Source organism: Filicampus tigris, chromosome 12, assembly GCF_054856515.1.
Source record: "Filicampus tigris isolate MCC_2025a chromosome 12, RoL_Ftig_1.0, whole genome shotgun sequence".
Classification (NCBI taxonomy): Eukaryota; Metazoa; Chordata; class Actinopteri; order Syngnathiformes; family Syngnathidae; genus Filicampus; species Filicampus tigris.
In genome coordinates, this window is record NC_141228.1 from 11,755,596 (window position 1) to 11,771,464 (window position 15,869).

A 15,869-nucleotide genomic window follows, 5' to 3' on the forward strand; every position below is an offset into this window, starting at 1 on the left:
GTGCTTTGACGTAATACGGAAATCCTGCGTCGTGACAAAACTCCGCCCACTTGACGTCTTGCCCAAATGTATACTCTACTGTATTAGTGTTTTTTTCACGGAGTTTTATCGTATAGTTTTTCTCTATTTTTGTGAAATACAGTACATTAAATGAATTTTATGTGCATGTGGTTTAGCATACCACACAACTCGGCACTGAACGCCAAGCAAGTCGGCCGCTTCTTGCGAGCCTCGTAGCAAAGCTGGCTCAGTTTTCGCCACAGCGATGGTCATTTGTGTGGAGGAGGTGTCCGCGTCCCTCGTGCGGGAATACCTGAGCAGAAAGGTACGTTTAATGCCTCCAGAAGATTACAAAAAGACACTTTCACGTCGCCTGTAGCCACGAACGTTAGCAATGCTAAACAGTTATGATGCTCCTTTTAAGTCAGTGTTCGCTTATCCCGTTGGAGTGGGCACTAGTATCAGCACTGCCACTTTACATTAATCAATTCAATCAAAGGTCATGACCAGTATGTACATGTTGTCAGATGTTAGTTTCACATTGATCTGTCCGCTTCTATAACCAGTATTTCTCGACCTTTGAGCCAAGGCACAAACATTTTACATGAGAAAAATTACATGACACACTATCAAACATTAATGTCCCCAGAGATAGTTACGCTCTCAACAAGTCTGTCTGTCGGTCGATCAATCTATCGATCCATCCATCTACTGGCATTAATGAGGATATGAGGTCATGGGTTTGTCAGTGTGCGAGATGTGCGAGAAGAGGGGTGAGTTGTGGCAGGACAACTAGTGGCTGCTTCACCATGACAACGCGCCTACTCACAATCAGCCTCATTCTCTAACAGTGTGTACTCACAAATTTGTGCGCCAAACATACAGTATCTACGTATATTTGACGCACAAATCTGTGATGCATGAATGTCTTTGGATTTGAATTTGTGCCAAGGCTTCAGAGTTTTCAGTCAGCCTGCACATGCAGGTTAAATAACTCAAACAGCATTTGCAGGAATTTGCATTTGGCAAACAACCCTCAAGAAGATCAAAGTCACACATCTTTGTCCTCCGCATTAGCAGTCAATATTCTGTCATTTTCGCCTGTAATAGTATACAGACTGTACAATCAATGTGCAGGGACTCAAGAGGACAATCGCCTGCATGGATGAAGAGCATCCACGCACACATTCCAGCATCAACAACAGATCTCACTTGAGACAAGTTCTGCACATTGAGGATCTGTACAGAGCAAATAAGGTAAAGGCCTTTGCTACGCAGCAAATATTGCACAAGTATGCACAGGTAAGTTGGTAATACATGCTACATATTGCAAAACAGCCATTAATTAATATATCAACCGAAATGTTCGCAGATTCCAAGATTAATTTTCAAGTTTGAGTCTTGTTTTGTTGTGCCAAAATTAAGCGAAAATCAAGTTGATGGAATCGATCATGCAGCATTTTATGAAAATCGCTTTGTGCCACAAAATTAATACAGTCAAATACAATAAATGAGATGAGAATTAATTATTTAAATGGTCCATTATTTAAATCCATCCATTGATTTTCTTTAGAGCCTGTCCTCATTGAGTTTGCTTGAGAACTTGAGCTAGCTGACAAGAGGTGGGGTCCACCGGGCACCAGTCAACTGCAGGGCACAAAAAGAAAAACAATTATTCTTGCTGAAAGTTTACACTAATGAAATAAAAAAAAATTAAAAATGAAATTATTTCTGTATTGCATATTATTTTAGGTGGAGACTGATATATTGTATTCATGAAACACTGATAAAAACAACTCATGGTACAGTACAGTTAAATGAATTACAATGACTTTCAAATGAACTAGTTCATATTAATTAAAATTTTGGCACAAAACATCCATCCACCTTTTTTCTGTTGAGCTTGTCGTCATGAAGGTCGACCCCTGTGTGAGCTGGAGCCAATCCTTGCTGACCTTGGGTGAGAGATACTGGGTGAGAGATACTGTCTGAGGCAAACGTGCTAACCATGTATAATAAAATAATAAAAATTAGGATTCATTGTTTAAATAGTCTATTAATTAATTACAGTGTGTATGAATTAACTAAAAACAAGAAGTAATATAATTGAAATACTTGCATTGAATATACTGTTTATTCAATGGCTGATTAAATGTTTTCTTGTTTCATGAATGCTGAAACACTGATAAAAAAAAAACTAAAAACTAAAATGTTCATGACAGTACAATTTATTTCAGATTGTAATTCACTGTTGGCGTCGTGATTCACTTGCCGGACGGATGTCTGAGAGTGTGAATGGTTGCCCTGTGATTGACTGGCAAAGAATCCAGCACATGACATAGTCTTCTTTTTGGCCGATGTTAGCTGTGATAGGCGCAAAATTCATCGATTCACATTTCGCAAAAATTAATAATTAATGGCAAATTGAATGATTTCCCATTTTAAGTGATGACTTCACATTGACTTTCAATACATTTTGGCACCAGGTCTACAAAAATGCATACGTGATGCCCCTAATTACTTCTCCTTCTGCTATTACAAAATAGTTTATTTGATTTATTGTACCATCGTTACCATCTAAGGACATTAATGTCACTACAGGTTCAGAGGTCGCCTCTGAGGACTTTACTGGAGATCATTGTCAAGCATCACATTGAAGGTCACAAAGATGACATGATGGCCTGTGAAGGTGATGAAAGTGATTCTCTGCAGTCTTCTTTGATTAGCAGCAAACCCTGTCTTTCTCCTGCAAAAACGCCATCGCAAATGCACAAATCTAACGCAGAACACAGCACAGCGTCCTATGCTTCTGGTGACCACATCAAGCTAAGGTAGTCAATCAGCAAGTTTTTGACTAAGTTACAATGTTTTCTTTGTCTGAAAACCAAATGGAATTTCCCTCACAGGTCACAGGATAAAGAGGCGTCCCCACCTCCAAGGGTGGTATTGTCACTTGACGGAGAGAGACTCATGAACCACAGTGAAGCTAGGTCATGGTTAAATGCCTTCGCAGATGAAAATGGTCACTCTAAGATGGCATCTATTCATGACAATGATCGCCTTACTATGAGTGAGCCTGAAAAAAAGCCTCCTGTCAATGAAGTCATTCAAAGGAGCCGACCCAATCGGGTTAGACGTGGTATGATGGCTGGACCGATAGCCAGCACGCTGCAGGTAGCGTCCACTTATTCAACCGTGGTGAGCGTTTCTAATAGAGACACATTGATCATGGTCGTCTTTTACTGTTGCGATTTAGGAGTCAACCAAACAAAGGCAGAATCGACAATCGGCCACGCCTCAGCTGCTGCTCAGGAAAGGAGAAGAGGAGCACAGGAAGTCTCGGGATGGACCGTCAGGGAGCAGTTCACAACAAAAAGTCTTCGAAAAATGGCCAAGTGATTCTACAGAGAGAGTGAAGAGTTTGGAGAAAAAGGGACAAGGCAGATATGACAGACAGATGTAAACCCCTTCTATTAAAATTACATGTCAAACATTTTTTGTGCTCATAATTTTGTGTCCTCTCTCCTAGAGTTAAGTCGAAGATGCAGCCAACTGTGAAAGATTTGTCTGAGTTGGTGTTAGGTACGTTTTTGTCTTAATATTTCCTCAGGGGCAAACACAGTGGACTACTGCTTAGCACATCCGCCTCACAGTTGAGAAGTTCTGTTTTCTAATCTCGGCTATGGCCTTGTGTGTGCCACACCCGTACCCAAGTGCTTTTGAAATTGAATGCACGGGTAGATAAAACTCTTTTGATCTGCCATAGCTGATGGCACATTTATTTTATCTTCAGATGACGTTGATGATGAGCTGCCAGAATTCTCCAAAATACCCGTCGAGCACACTGCAACTGCAGCGAGCAGCCGTGCGGTCCGCCCAATGGACCAACACACCGCTTTGGTTGTTGATTTACACCAGGGGACTTTCAGATCAAGGTTGGAGATATATTTCTTTATTTTTTGCTTTTGCTGTCCCCAGGAATTGAAATCAATTCTCCTTGGCTCAAGTCTCAAATGCTTCTCCGTCGAGTGGAGAAATCAGGGTTTCACGTTCTCCGAAACGCATGACCTGAGATACGGAATGGTGCAGAAAAAGGTTGCCATAACTTACTTTGATTGTCACAAAATGTATTTGTTTTGTGCTGTGTCCTTAATATGTTGTCTGTTTATTTTCTAGGGTGGTCCTTGTGGGGTTCTAGCTTCTATCCAAGCTTTTGTTTTGAAGAAACTTCTCTTTGAAAACATGGACAGTAGTAATACAAGACTTCAGTATGTTGAACTTCCCTTCCATACGTTGCATTATTCAGTATCATGCATCATAGTACGTTTAATTCACGTCTTTCGGTGCTACTCCACTGAACTTGGGTGTTAACATTTTAATAGCTTGTTTTTCACTCATACACCACTTTGTTCTCAGGCGTTTAAGACCAACAAATGCAACAAGAAGAAAATGTCTGGTCTTAGCTTTGGCCGAAGTTCTGTGGAGGGCGGGCGAGGAAAAACAAGCCATGGTAGCAATGTAAGACCTTACTTTTTAATCCTCTTCAATTGCAGCCTGTACCTACTTTACAGTATTTTTAATGCTGACTGCAGAGTGGTCGTAATGACGGACCACTATCTTAACCTGTGCATTAACTTGACACCCGGTTTTGTTTTGAAACAGAAACTCTGGAAGGATACTTTTCACTCCAAGCGGACACTACAAATCTGAAGGAGTGCTTGAAAAGGTATAAAGTTGATCCTTTAACACAATATTTTATTATTTCTGAAGTAGTTGTGCCTCTCCTGAAGTCCTGTGGCTATTGTTGAAAAATAGTTGTCTGAAATAATAATGTTGGTGAACCAGGCAAGACACCTGATGTTGTGTGAGCGTTAACTGCTGTGTGGAATTTTCTTTATTTAAATGGCAGTTTTGTGTAGTAAATTATCTAAAAATATGATAACACATTTCTCTTCTTGTACCTACACTCATCTTATGCTTCTGAGGACAAGTGTTATAGAAAATTAATATTATAGAAAATTAACGGATGAAACTGTGCGGGCGGAAGAAAATGTTATGTTACTTTTGCTTTAAAATGGGTACTGTAAATAAACAATAAATGTGGATGCATATAATAAGCATCTGTACATTCTGTATGTCTTTCTTTTTTGGGTTTTTTATTTATTTTTTATTTTTTTAAGGTGATCTGTTATACAGTGGACAGCATTGAAGACCTGCAGTTGCTTCTGGAGCAAAACATTGAGCAGGTGAGTGATCTCCTGTGTTGCCTCCCTTACCTATTAATTAAATGAAACAAATGCATTTTTTTTTCAGAATTTAAAACCCATGTTTCTTACTAAAAGACATTATTCCGTCAAAATACACAAAGAATGACGAATTACAGCAAACTTAATATCCACTCTGGTTCAAATGCAGTTTTGGGGGACGGATTTCATGCAGAATGTCAAGTACAGCTTGCGTTACTATGACAACCAGGACAGAGCTAGGGCATTCGACGAAGCAAGTGGCAAGGATTGTGCCTTCTTGGCAGTTAGAGTAAAAGCCATGTCAGCTGTATGCCGATTTTTTTTTTTTTTTTTTTGTAAAGAAACGCAGATGACGACACCAAAGCAGACTGCAGATGAAATCTGCCCTGGCGTTTTTTGGGCAATTTTCACTCCAATTAGTAGACGTAAGCTATTAGTGACCTTTGGACCCCTGTAATGACTATTCAAAAAAATGACAAGTAACAAATTTAGCCACCTTTTGTGGTGTTGTTGAAGACTTGTGGACAATCTCGAGATCCCCTCCAGAAAAGGAGCTGTTCAATCGTCTGTGTCTGGACTGCAAATGATTTGCACTTGTGCAAAGCCACCACCACCACTGACTAATTTAATCATATACACCCCCACAACCCCATAAAGCGAGCACTTATACTCATTCCGCTCTGTTTTTTCACCAAATTGCCAATTTACACTTGAGAATTAGTGTAGCGGTTTGCCATATGACATCGGCAAACACAAATAGTCCCCCATCCCCACGTTGACAACAAATCTTAACAGTTAAGTACGGTATGTGCTGTTTATTCGTATGCTGGTAACTCTGTAGCCCCACCTACCTTGTGGCTTTGACATGATAGTGCTGCTGTTCAGTCCGTCGCTGTGTAATCTGGCTGTCACTCGACAATGGCAAATGTAGGAGCCAAATTAGCCAATCATGGGAAGAGAAACTCGGCATAGGGTGAATAAATATAAATGAATCCCACTGTTACGTTACAGTGAGGCGGAAGTGCAGAACAGCGCGCTCACAGACACGTCAGAAATAGGCAAGGAAAAGATTAACTTGGTTGTTTGACTTAACACTTGGGCAGACCACAGACCCAATTATTTTTATACATGGAATTAAAAGGTCACTTGTCCATAATGCGTCCCTTTCAAATACTGTGTATACTAATGTACAGTTATTGATATGTGTTGTTCATCCAGTTTGAGACAAGGGAGCTGGGATGTCTACTGCTGACCATATCTGCCGTCCTGTCTCGATCTATTGATAAGTATGGAAAGGCCAACATAGATAGAGTATAAAAGACACCTCTCAGTGTAAAAGTATACATGTTTAAAAAAAACACATTTTTTTAAATGAAATGATAATATTTCTATCAATAAATAATAGATTTCTTTTGTCAGATTGAAAGAAGATATGGACGTGGCCACCACCGCACTCATTGGTGCTCATGGCTACTGCACTCAGGTATGCTAGCGATTAGGTGGTTAACAAAATGTATGTGTAACTCGAAATTAGGGCTCCACAAATCCACTTATTTTCAAACCAAGTACAGGTTTGAGCACTTACATTTTAGTGTTCACAAATAGCAAGTACCGATACTTGATCTTGCAACAGTGATGAAAATGTGTTTTTATTTGAATCAAATGTTGTTTAAAAAAACACACACACATCACAAACTTTTCTTGAACGTGTCAAGAGCTCAAATGTAACACATTTTAGAGTAACAATTTGACGTTTTAACATCCAACTAGGTTGGCAGAATGTACCAGTCCCAAATTAGTGCCGCATGATTTCGCCATCAAAAACGGTAATACACTTAAATCTTTTTAGTACTGGATTATTTCAGAGTGGTTACATGGGGTTTGACGGATAGCGAATCAACACGCCAAACAAGAAGCAAAGCGTGCTTGCTTTATTGCTGTTTATTTGTCACTCCTGGTTGCAGTTTACAGTAAAACTGGCAAGTAAAACAGAGAAGGATCAGAGAACGAGTCCCTGGGGGGGCGGCGCTCGTTTGCACGTATTAGCTCTAGAATTGTCACAGTCATCTAAGTAACACTGGAGCAATAAAAGGAGACATCACTGACAAGCTTAAGACCAGCCTGTACATGTGCCAAATATTTTCTAGCTTCTATGTAGAGTTTTTTTTTTTTTTACACTCTATGACTGATATTCTCTCTGTTATAATAATCAATAAACAACCATAGAAATTTGAGACTGTTAATGTCTTTAAAGGTAAATTAATTTACGAATTCAGCAAGCACAGGATCAAACAATCTCCCAAACTGTATTTCTGTCACATGTATTTCGAAATTCTACTATAACAAAGCATTTTTGCCAATTATAAAGAATGTGCCCTGCATATACCTAAACACTTTTTCTAACATGGTGCTTTAACACATACATTTGCCCTGCGAGGGATAAATGAAGTCTTATTATACAGTATGTCTCGTTTGTCTATTTACCTTTGTGTGTTTGTGTTGTCCAGGAGCTTGTCAACCTGCTGCTGGTGGGACGAGCAGTTTCTAACGTCTTTGACGGCAACGTGGAGCTGGACTCCGGTAACGGCAACTCGACGCTGCTCAAAGGAATCAAAGCTCACTGTAATATTGGCCTTCTGTCCCTGTTTGAACATTATAACATCTTTAAGGTGAGCCACATGCACTCAACCACCGCCTGTCACATTCAAGTACAAACACAAAAAAGGACTGAGCATTATGATAAGATGCAGTGTACAGATGGTGACATGTTCCCTCGACGTTTGAAAAGCATAAATCAAACCGCTTTCACTTTTTTGAGCTTCAGTTGTAAAACTCAAAGCATTTCCCCTATCACCGTCGTCTTCAAAGAAACATGTGAATAGGGGCCTGTTATTGTTGGCCCACCGCAATTAATCAGTGAATGATGCCAGACTGCGTTTTGAGATAAGATAATTCAATTAGTGTAATCAAGTCTGTGATTGCTGTAATGTTCGCATAAAAGGGGCTCTAAAGGGCAGCACTTTTCAAACACTTTAGAAATACTCATCTTCATCGTTTTATCCGTATGAATGTCTGTCTATTTTCTTTCAGGTTGGAGACTGTCTAAAGAACCCCCTTTTTCCCATTTGGGTTGTGTGCAGTGAAAGCCACTTCAGTGTGCTGTTTGGCCTGCAGGAGGAGCTGTTAACATGTCAGGACAAGGGTGCAGAATTTGATCTTTACTATTATGACGGATTGGCCAATCAGCAGGAAGAGATACGCCTCACTGTCTGTGAGTGAACATCTTTTATTTTCTTTATACTATCCCCACTTATTTTTGGTTTGGAATTTGCAAATTTACCTATTTGCAAATTATTTTTGGGAACCTTTATTTGTGGATAACCCTCCCCAATATGTGTTCTTTTTTGAATTGGCAAAAGACTGTCTACTATATGGCCTCTCCCAAGTGTATTGGGATCATAGTTTTTGTGGTTTTGTGGTAAACTATTGCAACTATATAATCTTGTCCTCTTGGAAGACTTTCTGCAAGATTTAGGCATGTGTCTACTCTGTGGGACGGAATTGTCCGTTTGTAAGGTCATGAAATATGCGACGGCTCTTCAGCTTGGTTATTCTATACTAAACTCATCCAAACACACCTTTTAGGGCCATTTGTTTTGTTCTTGAAACACAAACTCAAGTCTTGGCGTAATTACACTGTCTTGTTTCCACAACATTTTGGTAAGAAAAAAAAAAAAATCCGAACTTTAATTTCTTTCTATTTGTAGCTGTCGGCAAAACATCTTTGAGTTGTCAAGACGCTGATCTGATTCCTCCTCTGGAGCTCTGCATTCGAACAAGGTGAGCCTCTGTTTGCATTTAAAGCGGGGTACATATACCGTTTTTTAAAATAAGTGAGACCCCACCAATGAAGTGACAAAAAGCCATATGTGTGCTTACTGCTGTGGTATTTGGTATGTACTTGAAATGACTAACACAGCACACCTCACGTGTAACGATGTCTGTCATAGTACCGAGACTTATTTGTGAGATGCAGCATGGTGCCACAGGGCATCCACGCTGCCTGAAAATACAAGTGAGAATTGTAGTAGCTAGAAGCTAGGCTAACTTTTAGCTCATGTGATAACCTATATTGTGGTCTCTTTGTTATTTTTACCTTGTGAAATGAGTTGTGACACACACTCAAAACAAGCAGTTGTTTCTCTTTGTGTAAGGTAGCACAAGCTTAAGCTTGCCTAAATGACTATTGTTCCTTTGCACATCTCGGTCACAAAAGTTGTGGATTGGCAGCTGTGTTAACCACACAAATAAGGATTTGCACATTTAGATATTAAACAGCCCCCACCAGAGAATCGTTTAGAAAAATGCGATTACTGGGCCTTTGCTGACGGTGATCAGAAGGTGCAATCAGATACTGAAATTGGGCTCAATTATCGGTTTGTGTACTCCAGTTTTCGTAACACTGCCTGAGTGTTCTATTGATTGACATCCCGAGTCCCACAGTGAGTTCAGTCCACTTGTTACAATAATTCTTTGTGAAGTGAAGAAGATAATGAATGAAGATACATAGATAATGAAATAGACTACTGTAGTAATAAAGTCGATTGTCTTTGCCTCAGTTTCGTTAGGAATCATTGCAACCTCAAAAACAGTAGACTGTAAACCTGCAGGCAGAATGTGTTATCTGATGTAACTACTTGATCTAATTTGCTCTAACTTTTGTCTTTTTCAGGTGGAAGGATGCATTTGTGAGTTGGAATGACACAGAGCCTATTCTCTGAATGCCTGGATGATTTTATATTACTTTCCTATAATGTTCAAATACCAGTACATTTCTATATCTGTTTGTTCTCAGCATGCATGACAAGTTTGACTCATCGGTGCCTGTAGTTTTTCCTTCACTCAATGACATGGTTATGATTCATACATAACTCTTGAATCCTTGAATGATGCGATTAAGAGACCCTAACAAAACAAAATCTCTATATATATTTTTTCAATTTTTATTACCATTGAGGGGATATAAATGCATATTCAAAATCATTTTTTTATTTATATAAAAAAGAAGCATCGTGTATTATAAAAACATGAACACAAATAACCTGTTGGGTCACAATGGGACTCTATCAAGTACAGTAGTTACACATTTGTATTGATCATGTCAAAAAAAAAAAATCTCTGGATTTGTGTTAGGGATGTTGAATTTTGGCAACGTTTGTATCATATTTTATGCAAATACAAATGCACTTTATTTTCGTCTTTTTATGAAAAGTTAGGTAGCAGCTTTTATATATTTTATTTACCACAGAGGCCTTTAACTTGTTATTACGCCCAGGTAGTTGTTTATATTTTTCTGTAAGATAAGTTTGATACGTCCCATCTCTTAGGAATAGTATGAAAAAAATATATAATTTCACATTTTGTCTTAATGTGTAATGTTTCACCATGTCTTGATGTATGTACAAATTCCTGTATTTACGACTGCCCGATTGACGACTGACTCTACATATATATTGAATCAAGGAGAGAAAACGAGAGATTATAGAACCGTCAGAATTGTTCTAGTGTGACGATGTTCTGACTTGTCTTTTATTTTTACTTCACTCATCTGGAGCGCATACTGTAATAAAATGATTTAATCACATAATGGCGGTTATGCATTTCCTTCCTTGCGCCGTCCCCCAAAATAATAAACTAAAAAAAAAAAGAAAATCCTGTTGTAATTGGCAATAATCCTTCATAGAGATTGATTCGCATACAGTAACAGCCAAATATATTATACAGTAGATGAGTCACTGTTGAAAATCATTGCAATGTACACCAGCCAGACCCGCACAAGCTAGTGTGATGTGAGGAGCTGTATAAAGAATTATGCCTAAACAAATTTCAATATGCTCAGTCTTGATTGACACGGTCAGAGAGCGTACACTACCTTTTGTTTATTCACTGTACTGCAGAGTATCAGGTGTAGCATATACAGTTTTTTCTTGGCTCTTGACAGAGGTAGACACTTTACTCTGCAATTAATAATTAGCGCTGGTGGAAACACAAAGTTGTAACTTTCAATTTAGAATAATGTCATCAAAACTTAAACGGCAGTTTACATCAGAACATCCCTCCAGAGTACACTGTTGTGTTCACAATATGACTAAACAATTTGACTGTTTATTCAGACAAAATTGCACAAAGACTTATCGTTGTGATGGCACTGAGATATGTACTAAGAATTTGGAGACAGAAAATGGCTTTTGTAGGGGAAACATGATGTTTTACTATTTGTACAAATTGTTTTGAGAAATGAACATACTGTTTCGCAAATTTCAATTCTAATCTGAGAAATGCACAAAAACAACAGAAAAAATTCATTGTATACATTCTTTTTCCAAACGCAAAATTGAAATTATATCACTTCTGCGGTTGGGATTTTGAATTTGGACTGCGAGCTTCCTGCATGCAGTGGGTATGTTCTCCATGTGCTTGCTTTGGGTTTTCTCCGTGTTTGCCCATTTCCTCCCATGTTTCAAAAACAATCCTCGTAAGTTAATTCAAGACGGAATTGTCCTTTGGTGCGAATGTAAAATTGATGCGTGAGTGATTGTCCCGACAGTATGTGACCTGTGATTGGCTGCTATCCATTCAAGGGTGTAACTCGCCTCTCGTCCACAGTCAGCTGGGATAGGTACCAATCAGTTGAATGGAACGCAACCTTAGTCGAAAAAGAATTTCATAGCATCCACAGAGAAACGATCTGGAAACTGCTGAGGTACTCAGAAGTATCCATCAAGCTGATGAACATCATTAAAAAACAGCTATGCAACAACATCCAGCAGGATCATACACATATGCTAATTAACTAACCCCTTCGCAGTTAAAACTGCCACCCAAGGTAAAAGAATGGAATCCTTGGGTTTATGGACCCAAAACTGGCTGGGTCTCCCTCAACTGCTGCAGCATTTGATTCTGGTAGGTTTGGAAAATAAAGTCCTTTTCCAGCGAGCCCGTGTCAGCATATTCTTCCTTTACAATTCTCAACATTCAGCTGTCTTTCTTGGGAAGAAGCAGGAACCTGATCAAGCCGTGATGCAGATGTCAGGGCAAGGATAGTTAAACCGCGCGGGTGTACTTAACTTGGATGACAAGATAAGTGGCTTCCTGTAAAGTCATTCTCAACACAGAAGGAAGAATTGTCTGTTTCCAAAAAGAGAAAGAATTAATTTACTCTGCACAGATGCTGGCTATATGCGTCATGGTGGGGCACACAGAGGGGGTGGTGAGGAGACCTTGTGCCAACACCTCCAGCTCAAGGGATCAAAGACAGTGCAGCTGGCACATGCGTGTTTTTTTTTTTTCTCAGTACATGAGCTTTATGGGTGCATTTGAGATGACAAAAGGTGTTGCTAATCTATTTTGAAAGAAAGTCAATCATCTTATTTCCAACTGATGTAGTAGTGAGTGATTGTATATTATTGGTGAGACACACTGACATTCCTTGTGCTAGCGATGATTAAGAAATGCTGTATATCAATGAAGGTGCTGACTTTACAGCCATCAAAGCTGAAATGTGATTGCTATAAATAAAGGTGGCATGCTCGAAGAAGGCCTTGGGCACTATTAAATTGGATTAAAGTGTTTAGCTTTGCCTCAGAAATGCTGGTGCACATTGCAGGGAGTGGAATATACGTCAAGAGGTGCCATGTTTAGGTCTGAGGTCATATGCTAGTCATAATCTCGCCAGAAACGTTGGCGTGGGAAGTGTTTCAGTCAGAGCCAAAAAGGTTAACCAAATTGAAAATATTTGTATGTATTAATTCATGTATGGAGATTCTTCTAGAAACTGAAATTGTCACACACTCACAAACTGCACCATTAGGCACCAATGCGCTTTCTACGGGCAAGAGGCGGGGTACACGCCCGACTGGTACCTGTCTGTGGGATATTTGGAGCCGGGTTGCATATAGAGAGACTGAAGAAAAAATATCAGATAAAAATCAGGTGCATCCGACTGTCCCTCTGTAAACATGTCAAACCGAAATCCCAAAGTAAAGCCACAAACTAGCATAAATCCGTTTTTAAAAAATGTGTGGTGGCTATTGGGAATTGTGGTCAAATCTGTGAATTTTCCAGAAGGGCTGGTGTATTTCTGGGCCGGTCCTGGCCATCACGGCTGCCAGAAGGCCTTGAGTTTGACATCTGTGATTTAGATTCTTCAATGAACCTAACATGCGCATTTTTGCAATGTGGAAGGCCAGAGTCCACGATCGAACTCCTGATCTCAGAATTGTGAGGTTGACGTGCTACCCGCTTTGTGCCTGTCTTCTGATGCCCTCACTTCCACTTTCAATATCATATATACCTTTGCGAAGCGGCATTTTCAGCATTATCAGCAACCAAACCAAAATGACACATTACACTGGAAATAACACACCTCGGGAGTCATAGTGTCCCATCACCCCAAGATGGGACGGGCTCGTTGAAGAAAGACGGGTGCAGGAGGGCTCCCACTAATATCTAACACTACATTCAGCCTAATGGTGAATTACATTTGAAATGACCTGTTTTTATTTGTTCCTATGCTGGTCTGTCAAAATATGACTTCACAAAAAAAAAAAAAACAGTTCATGGCACAAAAATTATGATTTGATGTCTTGAATGAAGGAACATGTGTGGTTTTGGAACGTGGGAGGAAGTACAGAGAGCAAAATGAATGAATCAATGAAAAATGTAGTTGATGGTGATGGAGGTGCACGGGGGGATAAAGATTTGGTGCTGCATGGTGCAGGCTGACAGGAAGGAAATGGTTTCTGTGGACTCTTTATTGCGGTGGTACTTCTCAGTGGTACCAGAGGAGGTTTGGTGCTTGTGTGTAATTGTGTTACAGCCCTCCCACATGCTGTCCCCAGCGCATCTTCTGTCTCCTCTCCCAATCTGGGCTGTTTGTCTCCAGATAAGCGATATCCTCCTCAGATTACCATCGTGCATCCGTGCCCTGGCCACCCAGAGGGGAACGGGATCCCGAGTGTGTCCCCACGAGGAGCGAGCTGTATTTTTAGCTGGCTAATCCTTTTATAGCTGGAGCGGAAGCCACCACTGCTGCCTGCCTATGGTCCCGTGTAATTATCACGTGTCGAGGAAGAGCTTTGATGGAGATTCAATTTGGGAAAAAAACGCAGTCAAAACTTTGCAACTGTTGAAAAAGAATATTCCTCGAAATGATCATCAAACGTAATGCAACGTTCCACATACATTGGATGACATGGGCAAAAAAACCCAAACTGTTATATTCGCATCACTCAAGTCTTGAACAATGACTCTCAAACTTTTTACGCCAAGTTCCATCATCATGACCGACATTCAAACAGTGGTATAGTAGGTCCAAGTGATTATCACAAACGAGACATATTTAATATTGTTGTAAGCTACAGTAACATGCACAGCTTAAACATAAACACTGTGCTTAAATAAAGGAAAAACAAACCAAGCCTACATAAATGATTTGATTAAAATGTATGCATATAAAAGTTTCATAAAAAATGTACCTTAAGAACTAAATATTTTTCAGGATTTAATGCAAATGTATTGAAATTAAAAGTTAAATACAACTGAACTGTATTTAGCCTGTGATTCTTTCGCATACAACTAGAGGAAGTCCACTTTGAGAAGTTCTGTTTAAAATTTGGGTGAATTCCCGAGTAGGAGTTTGAGCTCTGGAGTTTGCACAAAATGGATGACTTCCTCTTCTGGGGCTGAAACATTTTTCTATGTCCTGTTCTGAAAAAAACCCCAAAAAACTTTACAGTACTGTATACAGTATATGATTCTAAGAGGTGCTCAGACCTGAGCAATAATTTGCAGCGTGGTGACCTGATGATGAGCAAGTCTGCCTCACAGTTCTGGGTTAAAATCTTGGCACTGTTCTTCTGTACATTTTGAATGATCTCCCTCATGCTAGTTTAAAGTCAGCTCTGATAGACTCACCCGTGACCCTACGAGGAAGGGCACTATAGAAAATGCATAGATTATAAATAAATTGTCCCTCCAAAGCACATCAAGACACACCGGCGTGAGAACTGAGTTGCTGTAATCTTTGGCTGAGCCTGTGTTTTCATCTTTGCTGTCAGTTTTCCAATATTTGTCTCAAAATATTTTTTCTACACCCACCTCCCCCACACCTTCCTAAAAAAACAGGAGATAGCCACTGTAACTGTTCCCAAGGCGCGGATCTTAGCACAAGACAGATGGATGGGATGAAGAAGAACAACAGATCCCATTTTCCTGTTTATGTCAACTTGTTTAAGATTGAGATGCCGCGCAGACATCATCTAAACTCCCTAATGACACGGCCTTTCTACGATTTGGACTGAACACATATGCAATTTGCTCTGTTTTTTTTTTTTTGGAAGCTTTGAAGGCAGACATGCAGGAATTTTGATGAGTGAAAACAAGTATGTTTCACACTTGGCCCAAATTGAAGACATTCATTTCTGTGTGCCAATAATTGCAGGATTCAGATGAGTGAGGAGAAAGATGTTCAACCTTTTCATCATCATGATTCGGAATATTGCTGGCAGACCCTCTGCTCACTAACACAACGTACATGACGGCACGCTAAAGCAGCTAGCGCAA

General features: G+C 39.7%; 1 protein-coding gene and 1 long non-coding RNA gene across 6 annotated transcripts; one reads left to right on the forward strand and one right to left on the reverse strand.

The window, feature by feature from the left end:
• On the forward strand, positions 1–10,906 carry mindy4 (MINDY lysine 48 deubiquitinase 4). 5 transcript variants are annotated; one of them, XM_086047460.1, is made up of 19 exons: positions 1–325; positions 1,138–1,257; positions 2,602–2,831; positions 2,907–3,022; positions 3,104–3,174; positions 3,257–3,459; positions 3,530–3,582; positions 3,794–3,900; positions 3,979–4,095; positions 4,177–4,268; positions 4,417–4,518; positions 4,663–4,726; positions 5,181–5,246; positions 6,465–6,532; positions 6,666–6,729; positions 7,754–7,915; positions 8,337–8,517; positions 9,014–9,086; positions 9,979–10,905. In XM_086047460.1, exons 1-19 carry the CDS (start codon positions 266–268, stop codon positions 10,025–10,027), a joined length of 1,998 nt encoding a protein of 665 aa, XP_085903586.1. In that variant the 5' UTR covers positions 1–265; the 3' UTR covers positions 10,028–10,905. The 5 variants fall into 5 exon arrangements, with proteins under 5 accessions (XP_085903586.1, XP_085903587.1, XP_085903585.1 ...); XM_086047461.1 differs by having other exon boundaries at positions 2,907–3,174; positions 8,421–8,517; positions 9,979–10,906; XM_086047459.1 differs by having other exon boundaries at positions 2,907–3,174.
• On the reverse strand, positions 1,154–7,908 carry LOC147138369 (uncharacterized). The gene is made up of 3 exons (XR_015088989.1): positions 7,731–7,908; positions 1,888–1,955; positions 1,154–1,647 (listed from the first exon to the last, which is right to left on the reverse strand). It is a non-coding gene; the product is annotated as an uncharacterized LOC147138369 (long non-coding RNA).
• Positions 10,907–15,869: the final 4,963 nt, after the last annotated feature.